Source organism: Oncorhynchus kisutch, linkage group LG23, assembly GCF_002021735.2.
Source record: "Oncorhynchus kisutch isolate 150728-3 linkage group LG23, Okis_V2, whole genome shotgun sequence".
NCBI classification, from domain to species: Eukaryota; Metazoa; Chordata; class Actinopteri; order Salmoniformes; family Salmonidae; genus Oncorhynchus; species Oncorhynchus kisutch.
In genome coordinates this window covers 26964365-26989386 of record NC_034196.2, presented here as the reverse complement: position 1 = coordinate 26989386, position 25022 = coordinate 26964365, and the positions used below count along the sequence as shown (strand labels likewise).

The following is a 25022-nucleotide window of genomic DNA, read 5'->3' as shown; positions in this document are numbered from 1 at the left end:
AAACACGAACTATACAAAAACAATAAACGTAATGTGAAAACCGAAACAGCCCTATCTGGTGCAAACACAAAGACAGGAACAATCACCCACGAAAACACTCACAGAATATGGCTGCCTAAATATGGCTCCCAATCAGAGACAACGATAATCACCTGACTCTGATTGAGAACCGCCTCAGGCAGCCATAGACTACGTAGACACCCCACAAAACCCCTAAGACAAAAACACACCACAATAACCCATGTCACACCCTGGCCTGACCAAATAATTAAAGAAAACACAAAATACTAAGACCAAGGCGTGACATACAGAATAAAAATATTCCAAACCACGCATCCTGTTTGCAACAAGGCACTAAAGTAATATTGCAAATAAGTGGCAGGGCAATTAACTTTTTGTCTTGAATACAAAGTGTTTTGTTTGGGGCAAATCCAATACAACACTTTACTGAGTACCACTCTCCATATTTTCAAGCATAGTGGTGGCTGCATCAGGGTATGGGTATGCTTGTAAGTGTTAAGGACTGGGGAGTTTTTCAGGATAAAAAATAAATGGAATGGAGCTAAGCACAGGCAAAATCCTAGAGGAGAACCTGGTTCAGTCTGCTTTCCACCAGACAATGGGAGATTAATTCACCTTTCCACCAGACAAAAACTTAAAACACAAGGCCAAATCTACATTGGAGTTGCTTACCACGAAGATGTTCCTAAGTGGCCGAGTTACAGTTTTGACTTAAATCTATGATAAGACTTGAAAATTGTTATCTAGCAATGACAGAGCTTGCAGAATGTTGAAAAGATGAATGGGCAAATGTTGCACAATCCAGGTGTGGAAAGCTCTTAGAGACTTACCCAGAAAGACTCACAGCTGTAATCGCTGCCAAAGGTGCTTACACAAAGTATTGATTTATGTGAATGAGATACATCTGTATTTAATTTTCAATATATTTTTTATAAATTAATAAAACATGTTTTCACTTTATCAAAATTAGGTATTGTGTGTAGATGGGTGAGAATATATATATGTTTAACCATTTTGGAATTCAGGCTTTAACACAACAAAATTAGGAATAATTGAAGGGTTATGAATACTTTCTGAAGGCACTGTATCACAGGAGGCTGTTGAGGGAAGAACGGCTCATAATAATGGCCAGAACGGTGCAAATGGTTTCCATGTGCTTGATGTATTTGATACCATTCCACTTATTCCGCTCCAGCCATTAGCACGATACTGTTCTCCTCGATTAAGGCCCCACCAACCTCCTGTGCACTGTATATATATATATATATATATATATATATATATATATATATATATATATATGTGTGTGTTATTTCATAGTTTTGATGTCTTCACTATTATTCTACAATGTAGAAAATAGTCAAATAAAGAAAAACCCTTGAATGAATAGATGTGTCCAAACTTTTGCCTGGAACTGCATATAAACTCAGCCAAAAAAGAAATGTCCTCTCACTGTCAACTGTGTTTATTTTCAACAAACTTAACATGTGTAAATATTTGTATGAACATAACAAGATTCAACAACTGAGACATAAACTCAGAACAAGTTCCACTGACGTGACTAACAGAAATTGAATAATGTGTCCCTGAACAAAGGGGGGGTCAAAATCACAAGTAACAGTCAATATCTGGTGTGGCCACCAGCTGCAATAAGTGCTGCAGTGCATCTCCTCCTCATGGACTGCACCAGATTCGCCAGTTCTTGCTATGAGATGTTACCCCACTCTTCCACCAAGGCACCTGCAAGTTTCCAGACATTTCTGGGGGGAATGGCCCTAGCCCTCACCCTCCGATCCAACAGTTTCCAGACATGCTCAATGGGATTGAGATCCGGGCTCTTCACTGGCCATGGCAGAACACTGACATTCCTGTCTTGCAGGAAATCACACACAGGACGAGCAGTATGGCTGGTGGAATTGTCATGCTGGAGGGTCATGTCAAAATAAGCCTGCAGGAAGGGTACCACATGACAGAGGAGGATGTCTTCCCTGTAACGCACAGTGTTGAGATTGCCTGCAATGACAACAAGCTCAGTCCGATGATGCTGTGACATACCGCCCCAGACCATGAAAGACCCTCCACCTCCAAATCAATCCCGCTCCAGAATACAGGCCTTGGTGTAACGCTCATTCCTTTCGACGATAAACGCGAATCCGAACATCACCCCTGGTGAGACAAAACCGTGACTCATCAGTGAAGAGCACTTTTTGCCAGTCCTGTCTGGTCCAGCGACGGTGGGTTTGTGCCCATAGGTGACATTGTTGCCGGTGATGTCTGGTGAGGACCTGCCTTACAACAGGCCTACAAGACCTCAGTCCAGCCGCTCTCAGCCTATTGTGGACAGTCTGAGCACTGATGGAGGGATTGTGTGTTCCTGGTGTAACTGGGGCAGTTGTTGTTGACATCCTGTACCTGTCCCGCAGGTGTGATGTTCGGACGTACGATTCTGAGCAGGTGTTTGTACACGTGGTCTGCCACTGCAAGGACGATCAGCTGTCCATCCTGTCTCCCTGTAGCGCTGTCGTAGGCGTCTCACAGTACGGACATTGCAATTTATTGCCCTGGCCACATCTGCAGTCCTCATGCCTCCTTGCAGCATGCCTAAGGCCCGTTCATGCAGATGAGCAGGGACCCTGGGCATCTTTCTTTTGGTGTTTTTCAGAGTCAGTAGAAATGCCCATTCCACATGTGCATGCTCATTGTTTATGGTTCATTGAACAAGCATGGGAAACAGTGTTTAAACCCTTTACAATAAAGATCTGTGAAGTTATTTTGATTTTTACAAATTATCTTTGAAAGACAGTCCTGAAAAAGGGATGTTTCTGTTTTTGCTGAGTTTATATATATATATATATATATATATATATATATATATACATATATATATATATATACAGTATATCACAAAAGTGAGTACACCCCTCACATTTTTGTAAATATTTGAGTATATCTTTTCATGTGACAACACTGAAGAAATGACACTTTGGTACAATGTAAAGTAGTGAGTGTACAGCTTGTATAACAGTGTAAATTTGCTGTCCCCTCAAAATAACTCAACACACAGCCATTAATGTCTAAACCGCTGGCAACAAAAGTGAGTACACCCCTAAGTGAAAATATGCAAATTGGGCCCAATTAGCCATTTTCCCTCCCCGGTGTCATGTGACTCGTTAGTGTTACAAGGTCTCAGGTGTGAATGGGGAGCAGGTGTGTTAAATGTGGTGCCATCGCTCTCACACTCCCTCATACTGACTGGTCACTGGAAGTTCAACATGGCACCTCATGGCAAAGAACTCTCTGAGGATCTGAACAAAAGAATTGTTGCTCTACATAACGATGGCCTGGGCAATAAGAAGATTGCCAAGACCCTGAAACTTAGCTGCAGCATGGTGGCCAAGACCATACAGCGGTTTAACTGGACAGGTTCCACTCAGAACAGGCCTCGCCATGGTCGACCAAAGAAGTTGAGTGCACATGCTCAGTGTCATATCCAGAGGTTGTCTTTGGGAAATAGATGTATGAGTGCTGCCAGCATTGCTGCAGAGGTTGAAGGGGTGGGGGGTCTGCCTGTCAGTGCTCAGATCATACGCCGTATACTGCATCAAATTGGTCTGCATGGCTGTCATCCCAGAAGGAAGCCTCTTCTAAAGATGATGCACAAGAAAGCCCGCAAACAGTTTGCTGAAGACAAGCAGACTAAGGACATGGATTACTGGAACCATGTCCTGTGGTCTGATGAGACCAAGATACTGGGCAGTATTCCAACATGATAACGACCCCAAACACACCTCCAAGACGACCACTGCCTTGCTAAAGAAGCTGAGGGTAAAGGTGATGGACTGGCCAAGCATGTCTCCAGACCTAAACATTATTGAGCATCTGTGGAGAATCCTCAAACGGAAGGTGGAGGAGTGCAAGGTCTCTAACATCCACCAACTCCGTGATGTCGTCATGGAGGAGTGGAAGAGGACTCCAGCGGCAACCTGTGAAGCTCTGGTGAACTCCATGCCCAAGAGGGTTAAGGCAGTGCTGGAAAATGATGGTGGCCACACAAAATATTGACACTTTGGGCCCAATTTGGACATTTTCACCTAGGGGTGTACTCACTTTTGTTGCCAGCGGTTTAGAAATGAATGGCTGTGTGTTGAGTTATTTTGAGAGGACAGCAGATTTACACTGTTATACAAGCTGTACACTCACTACTTTACACTGTAGCAAAGTGTCATTTCTTCAGTGTTGTCACATGAAAAGATATACTCAAATATTTACAAAAATGTGAGGGGTGTACTCACTTTTGTGATATACTATTTATATATATATATATACAGTATATGCATAAACAATCAAACAAAGTCAATATGGTTACAAGAAATGATAAGGGAATGTGCCCTAGTGGGCTAAACCGGCATCGCAGCTTGGTGGACAAAACGGGGAGTGGGGGTCAGCTGAGAAGTCACTACAGAGTTGATAATTATAACAATTGAAATGCTAATCCTTTGCACATGAACGCTCACTCATTCGGGAACAATTACAATCAATATATATATTTACGCTCAGTGTGTCATCTTGATCGCTGTTGAAAAGTTGTTTCTTTTGTAGAATTGTCCGTCTCTCTCTCTCTCTCTCTATCTCTCTCTCTCTCTGTCATGGTTATAGTGAATAGTTCAGAGTGACATTCATTCATGTTGTTGGAGAATGGATGCTTCGGTGGTTGTCGTTCTTCGCGTTCAATGATACCTTATTCCTAGCTGCAGACTAGTAATTCATATCAAAGACTTGTTCTTATTCTGTTGGTATTGATAGTCTAAACATTTAACCACTTGGTATGGTTAAAAGATTCAGCAATGGTCTGCAACCTTTGTACTCCCGTGATTGAGAGAAACATGGTCTACTTGAGAATTTCTCAAAGTTGGATTTATTCGGAATTGTAGAAAAGGGGCTGTCCCAGGATGCCTGACCCTAACTGGCTCATGGGCGGTCCTCTGATTTAGTTCAACTCAAAAGGGAATTGGGAGTTTCCTTCATTAAACAGTCCAAAATCACATTCCACAATTTTACAAACAGTATCATACTCACTCATTCATCTTATACAACAATTAGATGTAAAACTCATATCTGAGGCTATTATATAAACAGCGTTATGGTAATGTGGCCACACCGTCTCCCATGAGCTTCCCCAAGTTGTAACAAACGGACCAGTTCGTAGCTGGATTCTTCACCGATCTTTTATACCTTCTCTGGAACATGAAATTTGTTCGGACCTCCAGTTCTGTGAGGTGGAATTAATTCCTTTGTTCTCTATGAAACTTCACTCTCTCTCTATACTGTGTGGCCATGAGGCAGGGTCTTCTCCTCAGGAATTTACGACCTCTCTCTGACCACAGCAGCCTAGTTGAAGGAGGCAAGGGGGAGGCAGGCAGAGGGGGATGGGGCTTGCTGTACCCAAAGAGGGCAACGTCATGACACCAGCATCACCAGCATAAACTGGTCACCAGCATAAACTTGTCACCAACATACCAGCATGAGCTGATCACCAGCATCACCAGCTTGACCAGCTGGTCGGCCAGCCTAACCAGCTAGACCATGCTGGTCCGACCAGTTTGAACAGCATAGACCACCATGGACCAGCATGGACCAGCTTGAAATTTAGGCTGGTCTACACTGTTGTTTTCAGCACGGAACATACTGTACAATAAATAAAAGGTCTTGTATGACTATTCATCATACAGTAGAAGACAAGTGGTCTTCCCATGGCTAGCCCAGGGCTGTCTCTGAACCACTTGAGGCCACATATTTACCATGAAGCTACAATTCTGGCAAACAAAGCAGACACCACATGCCTTCCATACAGCATAGAGCTGTCATTGATCAACAACACCTTGAGGCCATACGAGTTACATCATACTGGAGTTATGTGATACTTGACAGAAAAAAGGGGGAAAACAATAAATGTTTTTTGATTGACAGGGTATTCATTTATCTTACGTAAGTACAGTTGAAGAATAGATCATGTAACTATCAAATCATTAAGACCACCATGACTGCTCTCCTTACATGAAACATAAAAATAACTTCCATGCCTGCTCACCTGTTTGTTGTTGTCACTGTGGGGCCTCTTGATGGAGACAAAATGGCGGATTTTACTGTAAAGAGATGGAAAGCAAAGCATATTAGATTGGGAACCATCTTTGTGTAACTACCAGTTGCACAAGCAGTTATCAATCCAAGGCGGAAGACCATACAATAGCCTGCCAGTCCCCAGTGCAATAACGTTAAGATGCCTGGCTGCTTATAGAGGAAGTGATGTCAGTGATTTACCCTCCCTGGCCAATCACAGGCGTAATCTTGACGTGCTGCTGTATGCTGTCACCTGACTTCCTCCTGGCGTAGTAGATCCCCTGCCACTCCTAGAGACAACATAGTCGGAACATACAGTCAGACAACAATATAACATTCATACAATGAAGAAATGTCAGTCAGACAACTGGACATAAAACATTACACAAATATAAAGAATGGATGGAGGGTCTTCAACCAGGTGTTGAGGTATTGGGTCTCTCGCAGGATCTCTCACCTCCACTGTGGCTCAGTTTCAGAAGCTCACCTTTCCTTTCTTGATGCAGGTGTTGATGGTGTCTAGAAGATCTGCTCGGTTCTTGTCACTCTTGGGGAGTTCTGTCAGCTCTTTCCCTATTAACTCTCCTTTGTGGTATCCCATCATGTGCTCAAACGCTGGGTTCACGTACTGGTGGCGTGGGAGCGAGATGGATAAGAATGATTTGTTTTTATTTCACAGATTACCTAAACAACCCATAAATGTCAAGAGATACATTGTGTTTCAGTGTGGCTGAATGACTGTGTGTTTGTGTGTGTTTGTGTACCTGTATCACATGGTCTTCACTGGTGATCTCCACAGCCTCCTGACAGTGGTCCAGAGCAGTGAAGACTGAGTTACACGCCCTGAGGGAGAGAAGAGAGGTATATCTGTTTAATCATACTATGTGTGTGTGTGTGTGTGTGTGTGTAGGTTGGTTCTTCTATCCTTGTGAGGACCTAAAATCATCAAGGATAGTAAAACAAGGAAAGTTCTCCCTCCTGGGGATACTTCCTAAGTCCCCATGAGGACAATGGCTATTTTAATCTTAAGGGTTAGGTTTAGGGTTAGCATTAGGGTTAGGTGTTAGGGAAAATAGGATTTTGAATGGAAAACGAGGATAAGATAGAAGAACTTAATGTGTGTGTGTGTGTGTGTATGTGTGTATGTGTGGGTGTGTGTGTGTGTGTGTGTGTGTATGTGTGGGTGTGTGTGTGTGTGTGTGTATGTGTGGGTGTGTGTGTGTGTGTGTGTGTGTATGTGTGGGTGTGTGTGTGTGTGTGTGTGTGTGTATGTGTGGGTGTGTGTGTGTGTGTGTATGTGTGGGTGTGTGTGTGTGTGTGTGTGTGTATGTGTGGGTGTGTGTGTGTGTGTGTGTGTGTATGTGTGTGTGTATGTGTGGGTGTGTGTGTGTGTGTGTGTGTATGTGTGTGTGTGTGTGTGTGTGTGTGTGTGTGTGTGTGTGTGTGTGTGTATGTGTGGGTGTGTGTGTGTATGTGTGTGTGTGTGTGTGTGTGTGTGTGTGTGTGTGTATGTGTGGGTATGTGTGGGTGTGTGTGTGTGTGTGTATGTGTGGGTGTGTGTGTGTGTGTGTGTGTATGTGTGGGTGTGTGTGTGTGTGTGTGTGTGTGTGTGTGTGTGTGTGTGTGTGTGTATGTGTGGGTGTGTGTGTGTGTGTGTGTGTATGTGTGTGTGTGTGTGTGTGTGTGTGTGTATGTGTGGGTGTGTGTGTGTATGTGTGTGTGTGTGTGTGTGTGTGTGTGTGTGTGTGTGTGTGTGTGTGTGTGTGTGTGTGTGTGTGTGTGTGTGTGTGTGTGTGTGTGTGTATGTGTGGGTGTGTGTGTGTGTGTGTGTGTATGTGTGGGTGTGCGAGGACCAATGTACCTGAGTTTGAACTGGCAGCGCACCTCTCCATGTTCTATCTGGAGCAATTCGTTATAGCAGGCAGAGACACTAATGTTCTCCACATACCTCTGACCAGAGCGACAGATAGAGAGAGAGAGAGAAACATGAGCAACACAGTGTACTGTACAGTGTGTAGTCTGCGGATGTGATCTCTGCCTGGGTTCTGAGCTCTGAGGCCTTTCACCCTACATATCTTGGAGGTAGGGCACGTGATGAGAACTGTGACCTGCTGTACAGTACAGTACAGTAGGTAAACACTGCATGTGTTTATAAGATGAGCCAGCTGACTGACTGACTGATTCAGCAGATGGATGATAGGATAGCATGCTGAGTGTTTTAAGTTGCCTGGCTGAGTTCACTTTACAGAGTCACAGAGGAGTTGGTGGCGGCAGATGTCATGCCATATAAAGGCATGTCCTCTTTTCCTCCTATAGTACATAGAGAACATATAAGGAAGAAGAAGGGAACATATAAGGAGAAGAGTACATACTCTGCTGAATCCAGCGCAGAGGAGAGGACGAACAGACGGCTCCTCCTGATCTAAAGGCCTATAGAGAAAGAACAGCATAAACAGCACACACTATGACATTATCATCATCAGCCCACATAAATATACACCACATATCATTATAGAATACACACACGTGTATGACATTATCATCATCAGTGAGGAAACATATCTGTGTTTGTTTACTGTTGTTTGGTGTTTGTGTATGTAACTTGAGTTGTGGGAAAAAATCCTCTTGAAGGGCAAATAAACACCATCAATCAATTACGATGTATACTTACGTCTGTGGCACAATGGCCAGAAGGACTGTGTGTTCTGAGGGCTTTGTGGCACGGACCAACCTGGATCAACAACACAATAGAAAAACACATCAAAATATAACCGATTGATAAAAAGAAGCATTCAAAATCCTGCAGGTGGTGAGAACAGCGTTATCAAATACAGAGCCTTCAGAAAGTATTCACACCCCTTGACTTTTTCCACATTTTGTTGTGTTACAAAGTGAGATTAGAATGGATGGAATTGTACTTTTTTGTCAACGATCTATACAAAATACTCTGTAATGGCAAAGTGTAAGAAAACTTTTTAAAAACATTTATGGAAAATAAAACTCTAATATATCTTGATTAGATAAGTATTCAACCCCCTGAGACTTTGGCTGTGATTACAGCTGAGTCTTTCTGGGTAATTCTCCAAGAGCTTTGCACGCCTGGATTGTACAACACTTGCCCATTATCATTTAAAACATTCTCCAAGTGCTGTCATGTTGGTTGTTGATCATTGCTAGACAGCCATTTTTATGTCTTGCCATACATTTCAAGCTGATTTAATTCAAAACTGTAACTAGGACACTCAGGAACATTCAATGTCGTCTTGGTAAGCAACTCCAGTGTAAATTTGGCCTTGTGTTTTAGGTAATTGTTCTGGTGAAAGGAGAATTCATCTCCCAGTGTCTGTTGGAAAGCAGACTGAACCAAGTTTTCCTCTAGGATTTTGTCTGTGCTTAGCTCTATTCCATTTATTTTTATCTTAAAAAACTCCCTAGTCCTTGCCGATAACAATCATACCCATAACATGATTAAGCCACCACCATGCTTGAAAATATGAAGAGTGGTACTGTCACGAATCCCGCCGAAGATGGTGCCTCTTCCTGTTCGGGCGGCGCTCGGCGGTCATCGTCGCTGGCCTACTAGCTGCCACTGATCCCCTTTTCTGTTTCATTTAGTTGTGTCTGATTAGTTGCACCTGTTTTGTGTTTAGGTTGTGGTTGTGGGCTATTTAAACCCAGTAGGACCGTCGGCTTTTGTGCAGGCTTGTTTTTCTGTTTATGGTGTGTGGTTATTTGGTGGTATTTATTTTTCCGGTCAGTTGCGTCCTGTTGTTTGGACTGGGTCTTTACGCGCCCTTGTGTGTGTGGCGTGACCGTCTCTCTGGGTTTTGGAAAATAAAAATCCACATCTACCCTGAACTACCCTGCTCTCTGCGCCTGACTTCTCCACCCACTACTCATAGAAGCCGTGACAGAAGCCCGCACCAGCTATGGAGTCAGCAGGAGCAGCGACCACCCCTCTTCCATCAATGGAGGAGCGCGTCCTACATCACACAGCCGTCCTCCATCGGATCGGTTCAGCGATGGACCAGATGATGGAGAGGATGGAGCGATGGGAGAGGAGTGGTCTCCCGACATCCACCCCAGCTCCCCCACAGACGACGCAACCCACTCCTCCCACGTCATCGTCTGGTTCCAGCTCGTTGCGTCTCGCGCCCCCGAGGGAGTACGACGGAGCGGCGGCTGGGTGCCAGGGTTTTTTGCTCCAGCTTGAGCTCCACCTGGCTACTGTGCGTCCGGGCCAACGCTGGAATGGGCCAACGCTGTCTGAAACAGCCCAGACTCGGCTCCGGACCACTAACTGGAGTTCACCTGGTGAGCGACTGTTCCACCTCATCTTGTGAACTACCCTGCTCTCTGCGCCTGACTTCTCCACCCACTACTCATAGAAGCCGTGACAGGTACTCAGTGATGTGTTGTGTTGGATTTGCACCAAGCATAATGCTTTTGTATTCAGGACAAAAAGTTAATTTCTCTGCCACATATTTTGCAGTATTAGTTTAGTGCCTTATTTGAAAACAGGATGCCTTTATTCTGTTTTTATTCTGTACAGGCTTCCTTCTTTTCACTCTGTCATTTATGTTTGTATTGTGGAATAACTACAATGTTGTTGATCCATCCTCAGATTTCTCAAAATCACCATTGGCCTCATGGTGAAATCCCTGAGTGGTTTCCTTCCTCTCCGGCAACTGACTTAGGAAGGGTGCCTGTATCTTTGTAGTGACTGGTTGTTTTGAGACACCATCCAAAGTGTAATTAATAACTGCAGCATGCTCAAAGAGATGTTCAATGTCTGTTTTGTTTTTTAACCCATCTACCAATCTCCCACTATGATCAATCGGCTACATAGCTGATGCCTGCTGGACTGTCCATTAATCACGGTACTCCATTCTGTTTATTTATTTTTTTATCTGTCGGCCCCAGCCGCAAACTCAGGCTCTGTGTGTAATTAATCTGACCCTCTCTGCCTAGTCATCGCCATTTTACCTGCTGTTGTTGTGTTAGCTGATTAGCTGTTGTTGTCTCACCTGTTGTTTTAGCTAGCTCTCCCAATCAATACCTGCGATTACTTTATGCATCACTGTATGTCTCTCTCAAATGTCAATATGCCTTGTATACTGTTGTTCAGGTTAGTTATCATTGTTTTAGTTTACAATGGAGCCCCTAGTTCATACCTCTGATACCTCCTTTGTCCCACCTCCCACACATGCGGTGACCTCACCCATTATAACCAGCATGTCCAGACATACAACCTCTCTTATCATCACCCAGTGCCTGGGCACCCCACCATACCCCTGTCTGCACATTACGCCCTGAATATATTCTACCATGCCCAGAAATCTGCTCCTTTTATTCTTTGTCCCCAACGCTCTAGGCGACCAATTTTGATAGCCTTTATCCGCACCCTCATCCTACTCCTCCTCTGGTCCTCAGGTGATGTGGAGGTAAGCCCAGGCCCTGCATGTCCCCAGGCACCCTCATTTGTTGACTTCTGTGAAAAAAGCCTTGGTTTCATGCATGTCAACATCAGAAGCCTCCTCCCTAAGTTTGTTTTACTCACTGCTTTAGCACTCTCTGCAAACCCTGATGTCCTTGCCGTGTCTGAAACCTGGCTTAGGAAGGCCACCAACAATTCTGAGATTTCCATACCCAACTATAACATTTTCCATCAAGATAGAACTGCCAAAGGGGGAGGAGTTGCGTTCTACTGCAGAGATAGCCTGCAAAGTAATGTCATACTTTCCTGGTCCATACCCAAACAGTTTGAACTTCTAATTTTAAAAATGAATCTCTCCAGAAATAAGTTTCTCACTGTTGCCGCCTGCTATCGACCCCCCTCAGCTCCCAGCTGTGCCCTGGACACCATTTGTGAATTGATCGCCCCCCATCTAGCTTCAGAGTTTGTTCTGTTAGGTGACCTAAACTGGGATATGCTTAACACCTCGGCAGTCCTACAATCTAAGCTAGATGCCCTCAATCTCACACAAATCATCAAGGAACCCACCAGGTACAACCCTAAATCCGTAAACATGGGCACCCTCATAGACATTATCCTGACCAACTTGCCCTCCAAATACACCTCCGCTGTCTTAAATCAGGATCTCAGCGATCACTGCCTCATTGCCTGTATCCGCTACGGGTCCGCGGTCAAACGACCACCCCTCATCACTGTCAAACGCTCCATAAAACACTTCTGTGAGCAGGCCTTTCTAATCGACCTGGCCCGGGTATCCTGGAAAGATATTGACCTCATCCCATCAGTTGAGGATGCCTGGTCATTCTTTAAAAGTAACTTCCTCACCATCTTAGATAAGCACCCTCCGTAAAAAAAAAAAAACTATACAAATCAGCTGGGCTTGACAATCTGTTTTCTGAAACTATCCACCCCCAATGTCGCAACCCCTATTACCAGCCTGTTCAACCTCTCTTTCTCTCTTTCGTATCGTCTGAGATCCCAAAGGATTGGAAAGCTGCAGCGGTCATCCCCCTCTTCAAAGGGGGAGACACCCTGGACCCAAATTGTTACAGACCTATATCCATCCTGCCCTGCCTATCTAAGGTCTTCGAAAGCCAAGTTAACAAACAGATCACTGACTATCTCGAATCCCACCGTACCTTCTCCGCTGTAAATCCGGTTTCCGAGCCAGTCACGGGTGCACCTCAGCCACGCTCAAGGTACTAAACGATATCATAACCGCCATCGATAAAGGACAGTACTGTGCAGCCGTCTTCATCGACCTGGCCAAGGCTTTCGACTCTGTCAACCACCATATTCTTATCGGCAGACTCAGTAGCCTCGGATTTTCTAATGACTGCCTTGCCTGGTTCACCAACTACTTTGCAGACAGAGTTCAGTGTGTCAAATCGGAGGGCATGCTGTCTGGTCCTCTGGCAGTCTCTATGGGGGTGCCACAGGGTTAAATTCTCGGGCCAACTCTTTTCTCTGTATATATCAATGATGTTGCTCTTGCTGCGGGCGATTCCCTGATCCACCTCTATGCAGACGACACATACTTCTGGCCCTTCCTTGGACACTGTGCTATCTAACCTCCAAACAAGCTTCAATGCCATTACAACACTCCTTCCGTGGCCTTCAACTGCTCTTAAACGCTAGTAAAACCAAATGCATGCCCGACTAGCATCACCACCCTGGATGGTTCCGACCTAGAATATGTGGACATCTATAAGTACCTAGGTGTCTGGCTAGACTGTAAACTCTCCTTTGAGACTCATATCAAACATCTCCAATCCAAAATCAAATCTAGAGTCGGCTTCTATTTCGCAACAAAGCCTCCACTCACGCCGCCAAACTTACCCTAGTAAAGCTGACTATCCTACCGATCCTCGACTTCGGCGATGTCATCTACAAAATAGCTTCCAATACTCTACTCAGCAAACTAGATGCAGTTTATCACAGTGCCATCCGTTTTGTTACTAAAGCACCTTATACCACCCACCACTGCGACCTATATGCTCTAATCGGCTGGCCCTCGCTACATATTCGTCACCAGACCCACTGGCTCCAGGTCATCTACAAGTCCATGCTAGGTAAAGCTCTGCCTTATCTCAGTTCACTGGTCACGATGGCAACACCCACCCGTAGCACGCGCTCCAGCAGGTGTATATCACTGATCATCCCTAAAGCCAACACCTCATTTGGCCGCCTTTCCTTCCAGTTCTCTGCTGCCTGTGACTGGAACGAATGGCAAAAATCACTGAAGTTGGAGACTTTTATTTCCCTCACCAACTTTAAACATCTGCTATCTGAGCAGCTAACCGATCGCTGCAGCTGTACATAGTCCATCTGTAAATAGCCCACCCAATTTATCCACCTCCTCCCCATACTGTTTTTATTTATTTACTTTTATGCTCTTTTGCACACCAGTATCTCTACCTGCACATGACCATCTGATCATTTATCACTCCAGTGTTAATCTGCTAAATTGTAATTATTCGCTCCTATGGCCTATTTATTGCCTACCTCCTCATGCATTTTGCACACAATGTATATAGACTCTTTTTTTCTACTGTGTTATTGGCTTGTTTATTGTTTACTCCATGTGTAACTCTGTGTTGTTGTCTGTTCACACTGCTATGCTTTATCTTGGCCAGGTCGCAGTTGTAAATGAGAACTTGTTCTCAACTAGCCTACCTGGTTAAATAAAGGTGACATTGGAAAACCTCCCTGGTCTTGCTTGAATCTGTGCTTGAAATTCACTGCTCAGACCTAATTGTATGTATATGTGTGGGGTACAGAGATGAGGTAGTCATTTAAAAAATAATGTTAAACACTATTATTGCACACAGAGTGAGTTCATGCAACTTATTATGTGATTTGCCATAGTAAAAGGGTTGAATACTTATTGACTCTTGGCATTTTAGCTTTTAATTTTTAATGAATTTGTAAACATTTCTATAAACATAATTCCACTTTGACATTATGGCGTATTGTGTGTAGATCAGTGACACAACATCTCAGGTTGTAACAAAGCCAAAATGTGGAAAAAGTCAAGGGGTGTGAATACATTCTGAAAGCACTGTATATGTTTTTGACCACATATGAGGACTTGAAGTGCTTTTATGCTTTACCTTACAAACTCCCTAGCTCATGAGGCAGGTTTGACAGTAATGTGTGATTGAGTTTGACTTGATAGTTTCATTTGACACACACACATAACATGAAAGGTGGCTTTCGAACGAGTGCCAGTCTAAACATGTGGGCAGTGGAGGAGTGATGTCATTGGCATATGAGAGGAGAGAACATTTCTGTACTTTACACAGGCTCACCATGGACACACTGTACTGGAGAAAGATGGGAAGCAGGGAGGGGGGAGAGAAGTAGAGAAGGAAGGAGAGAGAGGGAAGGAGAGAGGTAGAGAGAGAGAGAGAGAGAGAGAGGGAATGAGAGAGGGGGAGAGGAGGAAGGAGAGAGAGGGAAGAACAGAGGGAAGGAGAGCGAGGGAAGGAGAGAGGGAAGGAGAGAGAGGGAGAGAGAGTGAGGGAAGAAGAGAGAGAGAGGGAGAGAGAGGGAAGGCAAAAGAGGGAAAGAGAGAGAGGAAGGAAAGAGAGGGAGCGAGAGAGAGAGGGAAAGAGAGACCGGGAAGGAGAGACAGGGAAGGAGAGACAGGGAAGGAGAGGGAAGGAGAGAGAGAGGGAGAAAGAGTGAGGGAGAGAGAAAGAGGGGGGGAGGAGAGAGAGGGAAGGAGAGAGGGAGTGAAAGAGGGAAGGAGAGATAGGGAGAGAAAAGGGAGAGAGTGGGGAAAGATTGAGAGATTTACGATTTCTGATTTTTATTAGGATCCCCATTAGCCTGATGCCAATGGTGACAGTCTTCCTGGGTTCCGGCACATAACGAAAAAGACATTACAGGCAAAAATACTTTAGAATTTCCATACATTTAAAACATAGACGTTACAGACTTATATATTCACTGAGTATTCAAAACATGAACACTGTCTCTTTCCATGACATAGACTGACTAGGTGAATCCAGGTGAAAGCTATGATCCCTTATTGATGTTAAATCCACTTCAATCAGTGTAGATGAAGGTGAGGAGACAGGTTAAAGAAGGATTTTTAAGTCTTGAGACAACTGAGACACGGATTGTGGATGTGTGCAATTCAGAGGGTGAATGGGCAAGACAAAAGATTGAAGTGCTTTGAACGGGGCATGGTAGTACGTGCCAGGCGCACCAGTTTGTGTCAAGAACTGCAGCGCTGCTGGGATTTTCACGCTCAACAGTTTCCTGTGTATATCAAGAATAGTCCACCACACAAAGGACATCCAGCCAAAGGACACCACTGTGGGAAGCATTGGAATCAACATGGGCCAGCATCCCTGTGAGTGACGGCAAAAGCCTCTTGGCTGGCATGAGACAGGGAGGGAGGGAGGGAAGGAAGGAAGGAAGGAAGGAAGGAAGGAAGGAAGGAAGGAAGGAAGGAAGGAAGGAAGGAAGGAAGGAAGGAAGGAAGGAAGGAGAGAGAGAGAGAGAGAGAGAGTGAGAGAGAGAGAGAGAGAGAGCACGAGAGTGAGAGAGAGAGCAACAGACAGACAGCGACATGTGATGGGTCTTTATTGAGAAGAGAGAAAGCGACTTTCTCTCTCTCTCTCTGCTTCTGGGAAAATATTACCATGCATGACCAATAACTCATAAATCACTAGATACTATACGAAGAAGCATATGATGGTCTGGCCACATGATAAATACTGGGTGGGATTATTAGGACAGTTTAAGCTTTGAGTGTATCTAAGTAGAATAGCAGGGAGAGGGTATGCTGCAGGCGCCAAGGCTATATATAGTAGGCTAGTTAGTGGCTGGTACATAAGAGTAAAAGTAGAAATCAGATGATACTAGCACTATGCCTGTAGAAACTGTACTAGACACAGATGTATACATCAACACCAGCAGGTAACTAGAGAAGCCAAAAATAATGTGGAACTTGAATGAAAAAAAACAGCCCCACTACATTCTTAAAATAAGGATTCCAAAAGGTTTATTTGGCTGTCCCCATAGAATAACACTTTTTGATTACAGGTAGAACTCTTTTGGGTTCCATGTAGAACCCTCTACGGAAAGGGTTCTACATGGAACCCAAAAGAGTTCTACATGGAACCAAAAGGTTTCTACCTGGAACCAACAAGGGTTCTTTAAAGGGTTCAACAGCTGTTAGGTGAAGGATGGAGCGAAGGCGGGAGGGAGGCCATGTGTGTGTTGGGCAGTTATTAAAACAAAGACTCAATCCAATGTATTCTAAAAACAAGTCATGGGTGACCCCGATACACACACACACACACACACACACACACACACACACACACACACACACACACACACACACACACACACACACACACACACACACACACACACACAGGTCAACAGTGCGTGATGTGGAACGTAGCATCCGACTAATAGAGACCTCTAACACTAACCTATAAATAATGAAGTGACTGATTGGAAAGTGGAGAAAGTTAAGTAACTCAATTTGTCCTTATAAGTAGGGAAACTAGCTAGGCCAATTGATTATTATTATTATATATATTTTTTGGGGGGGGGGGGTAGATCAGCTTTAATATTGCAGATAGATTGTAGCTTCCATCAATGTAGACTGCATCATTTCCAATCCCCCACATATTTCTGTAAATATATATTTATATGTAGTACCACTCAAAAGTTTAGACACATCTATTCATTCAAGGGTTTTTCTTAATTTTTACTATTTTCTACATTGTAGAATAATTGTGAAGACATCAAAATAAATAACACATATGGAATCATGTAGTAATCAAAAAAGTTGCCACCCTTTGCCTTTTTGACACTTTGCACACTCTTGGCATTCTCTAAACCAGCTTCACGAGGTAGTCACCTGGAATGCCTTTCAATTAACTGTTGTGCCTTGTTAAAAGTTAATTTGTGGAATTTCTTTCCTTCTTAATGTGTTTGAGCCAATCAGTTGTGTTGTGACATGGTAGGGGGGTATACATTAGATAGCCCTATTTGGTCAACGACCAAGTCCATATTATGGCAAGAACAGCTCAAATAAGCAAAGAGAAACGACAGTCCATCATTACTTTAAGACATGAAGGTCAGTCAATCCGGAACATTTCAAGAACTTTGAAAGTTTCTTCAAGTGCAGTCATCAAGCACTATGATGAAACTGGCTCTCATGAGGACCGCCACAGGAAAGGAAGATCCAGAGTTACCTCTGGGGCAGAAGTTCATTAGAGTTAACTGTACCTCAGATTGCAGCCCAAATAAATGCTTCACAGAGTTCAAGTAACAGACACATCTCAACATCAACTGTTCAGAGGAGACTGCGTGAATCAGGCCTTCATGGTCGAATTGCTGCAAAGAAACCACTACTAAAGGACACCAATAAGAAGAGACTTGCTTCGGCCAAGAAACATAAGCAATGGACATTAAACCGGTGGAAATCTGTCCTTTGGTCAGATGAGTCCAAATTTTTGATTTATGGTTCCAACCACTGTGTCTATGTGAGATGCAGAGTAGGTGAACGGATGATCTTTGCATGTGTGGTTCCCATCGTGAAGCATGGAGGAGGAGATGTCATGGTGTGGGGGTGCTTTGCTGGTGACACTGTCTGTGATGTATTTTGAATTCAAGGCACACTTAACCAGCATGGCTACCACAGCCTTCTGCAGCGATACGCCGTCCCATCTGGTTTGTGCTTAGTGGGACTATCATTTGTTTTTCAACAGGACAATGACCCAAAACACACCTCCTAAGGGCTATTTGACCAATAAGGAGAGTGATGGTGCTGCATCAGATGACCTGGCCTCCACAATCCCCCGACCTCAAACTAATTGAGATGGTTTGGGATGAGTTGGACAGCAGAGTGAAGGAAAAGCAGCCAACAAGTGCTCAGCATATGTGGGAACTCCTTCAAGACTGTTGGAAAAGCATGCCTCATGAAGCTGGTTGAGGGAATGCCAAGAGTGTGCAAAGCTGTAATCAAGGCAAAGGGTGGCAACTTTGTAAAATATCAAATACACTTTTTTGGTTACTACATGATTCCATATGTGTTATTTCATAGTTTTGATGTCTTCACTATTATTCTACAACTTAGAAATAGTAAAAATAAAGAAAAACCCTTCAATGAGTAGGTGTCCACACTTTGAATGGTACTGTATTTTAAAAATCCTGCATATCTTCATTTCCATAATTAACAAATAATATGCAGAATAACATAGGCAGTTCATGCAAAGGATTGTTAGCTTACTGTGTTTCATCCTATATTATCCCTAAAATCAGCAAAATATGTGGGAAACACACACACACACACACACACACTCGACCCCTTTCCCCCACAAACAACCATAAGCTCAGATGCTGAACAGTTGTTCCATCCCTGAACCAAACTCAAGAAAGGACTTGATTTACGAATGCATATACAGTTGCAGCTGTTTCAGAAGGCATGCAAAATTGAGAAAAAATGGGGAGATTTGATTAACCATTGTCAAGTCCTAGCTGATGGAGATCAGATACACCCCCTTCCCCTTAAACACACACACGCCGGTCCCCCGTTGTGACCATTTTCACAAGCCTCTCTGTGAAGACAGACCTTTGATTACTTTGTGCCACCAGGGCCACAATAATAGAACAATTGAGTTGATTAAGCATTAAATGACTTATATTGAGCCGGAATCTCACTTACAGTACATCGAACAGTTAGGCCTACAGAGGCATGATATATTCTGTAGAATAATTTTCGTCCAGGAATGTCTTGGATGTCAGAGTAACTGTGTGACAGTTTGTATTACCATCATCTCAGACACACACACAGACAGTTTGAATTACCATCATCTCAGACACACACACAGACAGTTTGTATTACCATCATCTCAGACACACACACAGACAGTTTGAATTACCATCATCTCAGACACACACACAGACAGTTTGTATTACCATCATCTCAGACACACACACAGACAGTTTGTATTACCATAATCTCAGACACACAGACAGTTTGTATTACCATCATCTCAGACACACACACAGACAGTTTGAATTACCATCATCTCAGACACACACACAGACAGTTTGTATTACCATCATCTCAGACACACACACAGACAGTTTGTATTACCATCATCTCAGACACACAGACAGTTTGTATTACCATCATCTCAGACACACATACAGACAGTTTGTATAACCATAATCTCAGACACACAGTTTGTATTACCATCATCTCAGACACACAGACAGCTTATATTACCATCAACTCAGACACACAGTCAGACAGTTTGAATAACCATAATCTCAGACACACAGACAGACACTTTGTAATACCATCATCTCAGATACACAGACAGTTTGTATGACCAACATCTCAGACACACAGACAGACAGTTTGTATTACCATCATCTCAGACACACAGACAGACAGTTTGTAATACCATCATCTCAGATACACAGACAGTTTGTATGACCAACATCTCAGACACACAGACAGACCGTTTGTATTACCATCATCTCAGACACACAGACAGACAGTTTGTATTACCATCATCTCAGACACACAGACAGACAGTTTGTACTACCATCATCTCAGACACACAGACAGACAGTTTGTATTACCATCATCTCAGACAAACAGACAGACAGTTTGTATTACCATCATCTCAGACACACAGACAGACAATTTGTATTACCATCATCTCAGACACACAGACAGACAGTTTGTATTACACTCATCTCAGACACACAGACAGACAGTTTGTATTACCATCATCTCAAACACACAGACAGACAATTTGTATTACCATCATCTCAGACACACAGACATACAGTTTGTACTACCATCATCTCAAACACACAGACAGACAATTTGTATTACCATCATCTCAGACACACAGACAGACAGTTTGTATTACCATCATCTCAGACACACAGACAGTTTGTACTACCATCATCTCAGACACACAGACAGACAGTTTGTATTACCATCATATCAGACACACAGATAGACAGTTTGTATTACCATCATCTCAGACACACAGACAGACAGTTTGTACTACCATCATCTCAAACACACAGACAGACAATTTGTATTACCATCATCTCAGACACACAGACAGACAGTTTGTATTACCATCATATCAGACACACAGACAGACAGTTTGTATTACCATCCTCTCAGACACACAGACAGACAGACAGACAGACAGACAGTTTGTATTACCATCGTCTCAGACAGACAGCCAGACAGTTTGTATTACCATTGTCTCAGACAGACAGACGGACAGTTTGTATTACCATAATCTCAGATAGACAGATAGACAGACAGTTTGTATTACCATAATTTCAGACAGACAGACAGACAAACAGTTTGAGCTCACCGGCAGACAGCCTCTGCCTCAAAGTATTGTGAGTGGCGTCCATCAATGACCACGATCTCGTGGTTCTTGTCCAGGAAACATTCGACAGCGGACTCGGGCGTTCGGGCAATGTTACACCTGAAACCCGCCCGGTCACACGCCCACCAGAAGGCATCGCTCTGACCATCCTCCTTCGCAAACACCAGCAGGACCTGGGATGGAGAGAGAGAGATTGAGAGAGAGAGAGAGAGAGAGAGAGAGAGAGATGAACCTGGAGAAGAGTCCCCTAAGCAAGCTGGTCATGGGGTTCAGCCACAAACCCCACAGAGCCCCAGGACAGCAACACAATTACACAAAACCAAATCATGAGAAAACAAAAAGATATCTACTTGACACATTGGAAATAATTAACAAAAAAAACCTGAACAAACTAGAATGCTATTTGACCCTAAACAGAGAGTACACAGAATACCTGACCACTGTGACTGACACAAACTTAAGGAAAACTTTGACTATGTACAAACTCAGTGAGCATAGTCTTGCTAGTAAGAAAGACTGCCGTAGGCAGACCTGGCTCTCAAGAGAAGACAGGCTATGTGCACACTGCCCACAAAATGAGGTGGAAACTGAGCTGCACTTCCCAACCTCCTACCATGTGTATGACTATATTAGAGACTCAAATTTCGCTCAGATTACCCAGATCCAAACAAACCCGATGTTGATAAACTCGCATATCTACTGGTTGAAATACCACAGTGTGCCATCACAGCAGCAAGATTTGTGACCATTGTAAATACAACCCATATTTATTTATTTGTATTTGAAATCTCTTTATTTTTTAGGAAATTCTATGTGTGCAATGTTTACTGTTCATTTTTATTGTTTATCTCACTTTTATTTATGATCTATTTCACTTGCTTTGGCAATGTTAACATATGTTTTCCATGCCAATAAAGCCCTTAAATTGAATTGAAATTGAATTGAGAGAGAGCGAGACAGAAAGAGAGAAAGAGAGAGAGAGAAAGAGAGAGAGAAAGAAAGAGAGAGAGAGAGAGAACGCAGATGGTATGAAATATCTCTTACCTGACAAAGGTAGCTTGCTGACAAAACATTGCTGATTATACAAACATGAAGCTAGGACCGGTAGACAAATAAGCTTATCAGTGCTGATATACGGTACAGCACTTAATAGTTCAACGACACAGCTTCACACCACGTTCCCAGGAATTTCCTCGTCCAATGAAAGCCTTCTATTGTTCCTTAAGAAGAGTACCCAGGAGCCAGGTAGATGGTAGTTTATTGATGATTGATGAGAGCTGTATTTCACACCAACAGGTGTCTGGCCTGAACTAGAAACACCAACCTGTTGGTCTTCATCTTGTATGGAAGCTTTACCTATACTTAGAAGAGCAGTACGAGACAAGAGAGAAGAATGGATGGACTTGTTTACACAGCTCAGAGATATATAAAGAGAAACAGAGAAAGCAAGAAGAGAGGAGAACGGATTAAAGGGAGCCGCCTCGCCAGTCATGCGCTGCTGCTGACAGAACAGACTGGCAGGGGCATGAAGAAAAGAAGGGAGCAAAGGATGGAGGAGATGAAAGGAAGATGAGAGCGGGAGAACAAGAAGCTGGCATTGGTAGGAGGCTGTGAAAGGTCTACACCGTTTGATCCCGACCAGGGCTGTGGAACCATGGTTCTGCTCTGTGTAACCATGGAGCTGCTGTGTGACATTCCACACACACACACACACACACACACACACACACACACACACAGAGACCTGATGCCGACCCGCCCTGCACCCACACACGGGCCAGACAGGGGTCGCCACACGTACGCACGGCTCTGTGTGTGTTGCACGCTTGGCAACACAGGCACATACAGTATGTGACATACCTGATCCCACTGCCTCCAAAGTGGATGTGGTTCAAGATGACCTTTATCATACCTGCTAAGCAGTGTGTATGTACAACCACATAATATTGATTAGTCACAGTGGTTTCCTTAAGTGATTTATATATAATAATAATAAACTCAGCAAAAAAACAAATGTCCTCTCACTGTCAACTGCGTTTATTTTCAGCAAACATAACGTGTAAATATTTGTATGAACATAAGATTCAACAACTGAGACATAAACTGAACAAGTTCCACAGACATGTGACCAACATAAATGTAATAATGTGTCCCTGAACAAAGGGGTCGAGCAGTATGGCTGGTGGCATTGTCATGCCGGAGGGTCATGTCAGTATGAGCCTGCAGGAAGGGTACCACAGGAGGGAGGAGGATGTCTTCCCTGTAACACACAGCGTTGAGATTGCCTGCTCAACAAGCTCAGTCCGATGATTCTGTGAAACACCGCCCCAGACCATGACGGACCCTCCACCTCCAAATCGATCCCGCTCCAGAGTACAGGCCTCAGTGTTTTTTATGTTTTATTTTATTTCACCTTTATTTAACCAGGTAGTGTCACGCCCTGACCTTAGAGATCCTTTTTATGCCTCTATTTGGTTTGGTCAGGGCGTGAGTTGGGGTGGGCATTCTATGTTTTGTATTTCCATGATTTTGTATTTCTATGTTTTGGCCGGGTATGGTTCTCAATCAGGGACAGCTGTCTATCGTTGTCTCTGATTGGGAACCATACTAAGGACCATTTTTCTCACCTGTGTTTGTGGGAACTTTGTTTGATGGCTTTAAGCTTCACGGTTGGTTTTGGTATTGTTTATTGTTTTGTTGGCGACATCTACTATTAAACACCACGCTGCACCTTGGTCCAGTTCTTCCTTCAACAGCCGTGACAGAACTTCCCACCACCAACGGACCAAGCAGCATGGCAAAAAGGAGGAATGGACATGGGAGGAGATCCTGAACGGCAAGGGATCCTGGACATGGGAGGAGATCCTGGCCGGAAGGGATCGCCTTCCATGGGAACAGGTGGAAGCATTGAGGAAGGCGGAGGCAGCGACGAAAGCAGAGCGGCAGTGTTACGAGGGAACACGGCTGGCAATGAAGCCCGAGAGGCAGCCCCCCCAAAAATGTGTGTGGGGGGGGGGCACACAGGGAGTGTGGCTGAGTCAGGTTGGAGACCTAAGCCAACTCCCCGTGCTTACCGTGGTGAGCATGTGACTGGTCAGGCTCCGTGCTATGGGGTGATGCGCACTGTGTCGAGGCTGAGCATTCACAGGCTGGTGTGCTCGGTGCCAGCATCCCACATTTGCCGGGTGAAAGCGGGCATCCAGCCAGAACGGGTGGTGCCAGCTCTGCGCTCGAGACCGCCAGTGCGCCTCCACGGCCCAGTGTATATACGCTGAAAATCTGGTCAAACGGTGTCAAACGGTTTTATTATATTTCAGTCTTCTGTGATATAAAGTGTAATATTGGGATACAAACTCAAAGTACATTTCAACTCTATATCTGACATGGTACAGGTCTCTTCTTCTTTTTAAGCCCATAACCATGTGTGTGACGTGTATACTTTAGTTTCAAAGTAGATTTGTTTAAGACTACCAAGAATCACCCTGATTTAACCCACTGCAGTAAAAAGTTAAACCATTCAAAAGAGTCACATTTGTAGGAATAAAACAGAAACCACTGTTTATTACAACCCCATCTTCCGGCTATTGGAGGTTACTGATGTAACCCCGGTTCTATGAACCAGGCGCAATTATTGTAATTTTCAGAGATTCTCTCCTGATCCCATTTTCAAATAAGGCAACCCCGTATGGTGTTGCGACCAATGCTTTGGGAAATGCCGGGCTACTGTCTTATACAGCCTATAGTTAACTACAGTACACCCTCTGAGCCCTCTGGTAAATCATTTCTCTGATATAGGCAAAGTACTGTGACAGTGTGCAGAAATGAGCTACAGAGTCTTTCCAGGGCTCAGAGGAAATGGTCAACGTCAGGAGGAAACTCTCTCTTCCAAAGAGTTCTTCTCTTTCTCTTTTCATCTCTTTTTCTCTGTCTGTTCTAATGGGAGGGAGGTAAAAAGGGAGGAGGGAGTACAGTAAAGTGTGTGACTGTGTGTGTGTGTGCGT

The 25022-nt window shown here is 43.9% G+C and overlaps 1 protein-coding gene across 3 annotated transcripts in view; it reads right to left on the bottom strand.

The window, feature by feature from the left end:
* The window catches only part of LOC109868673 (high affinity cAMP-specific and IBMX-insensitive 3',5'-cyclic phosphodiesterase 8B-like), a 67709-nt gene that overhangs the window by 29786 nt on the left and 12901 nt on the right, over nt 1–25022 (bottom strand). For all 3 annotated transcript variants that reach the window (XM_031802789.1, XM_031802788.1, XM_031802790.1), the window contains exons 3-10: nt 21004–21194; nt 8810–8869; nt 8511–8568; nt 8000–8088; nt 6903–6981; nt 6626–6766; nt 6340–6428; nt 6110–6164 (exon numbers count right to left, since the gene is read on the bottom strand). In XM_031802789.1, coding sequence (XP_031658649.1) covers nt 6110–6164; nt 6340–6428; nt 6626–6766; nt 6903–6981; nt 8000–8088; nt 8511–8568; nt 8810–8869; nt 21004–21194 — 762 coding nt within the window. The remainder of the gene's footprint in view (nt 1–6109; nt 6165–6339; nt 6429–6625; nt 6767–6902; nt 6982–7999; nt 8089–8510; nt 8569–8809; nt 8870–21003; nt 21195–25022) is intronic.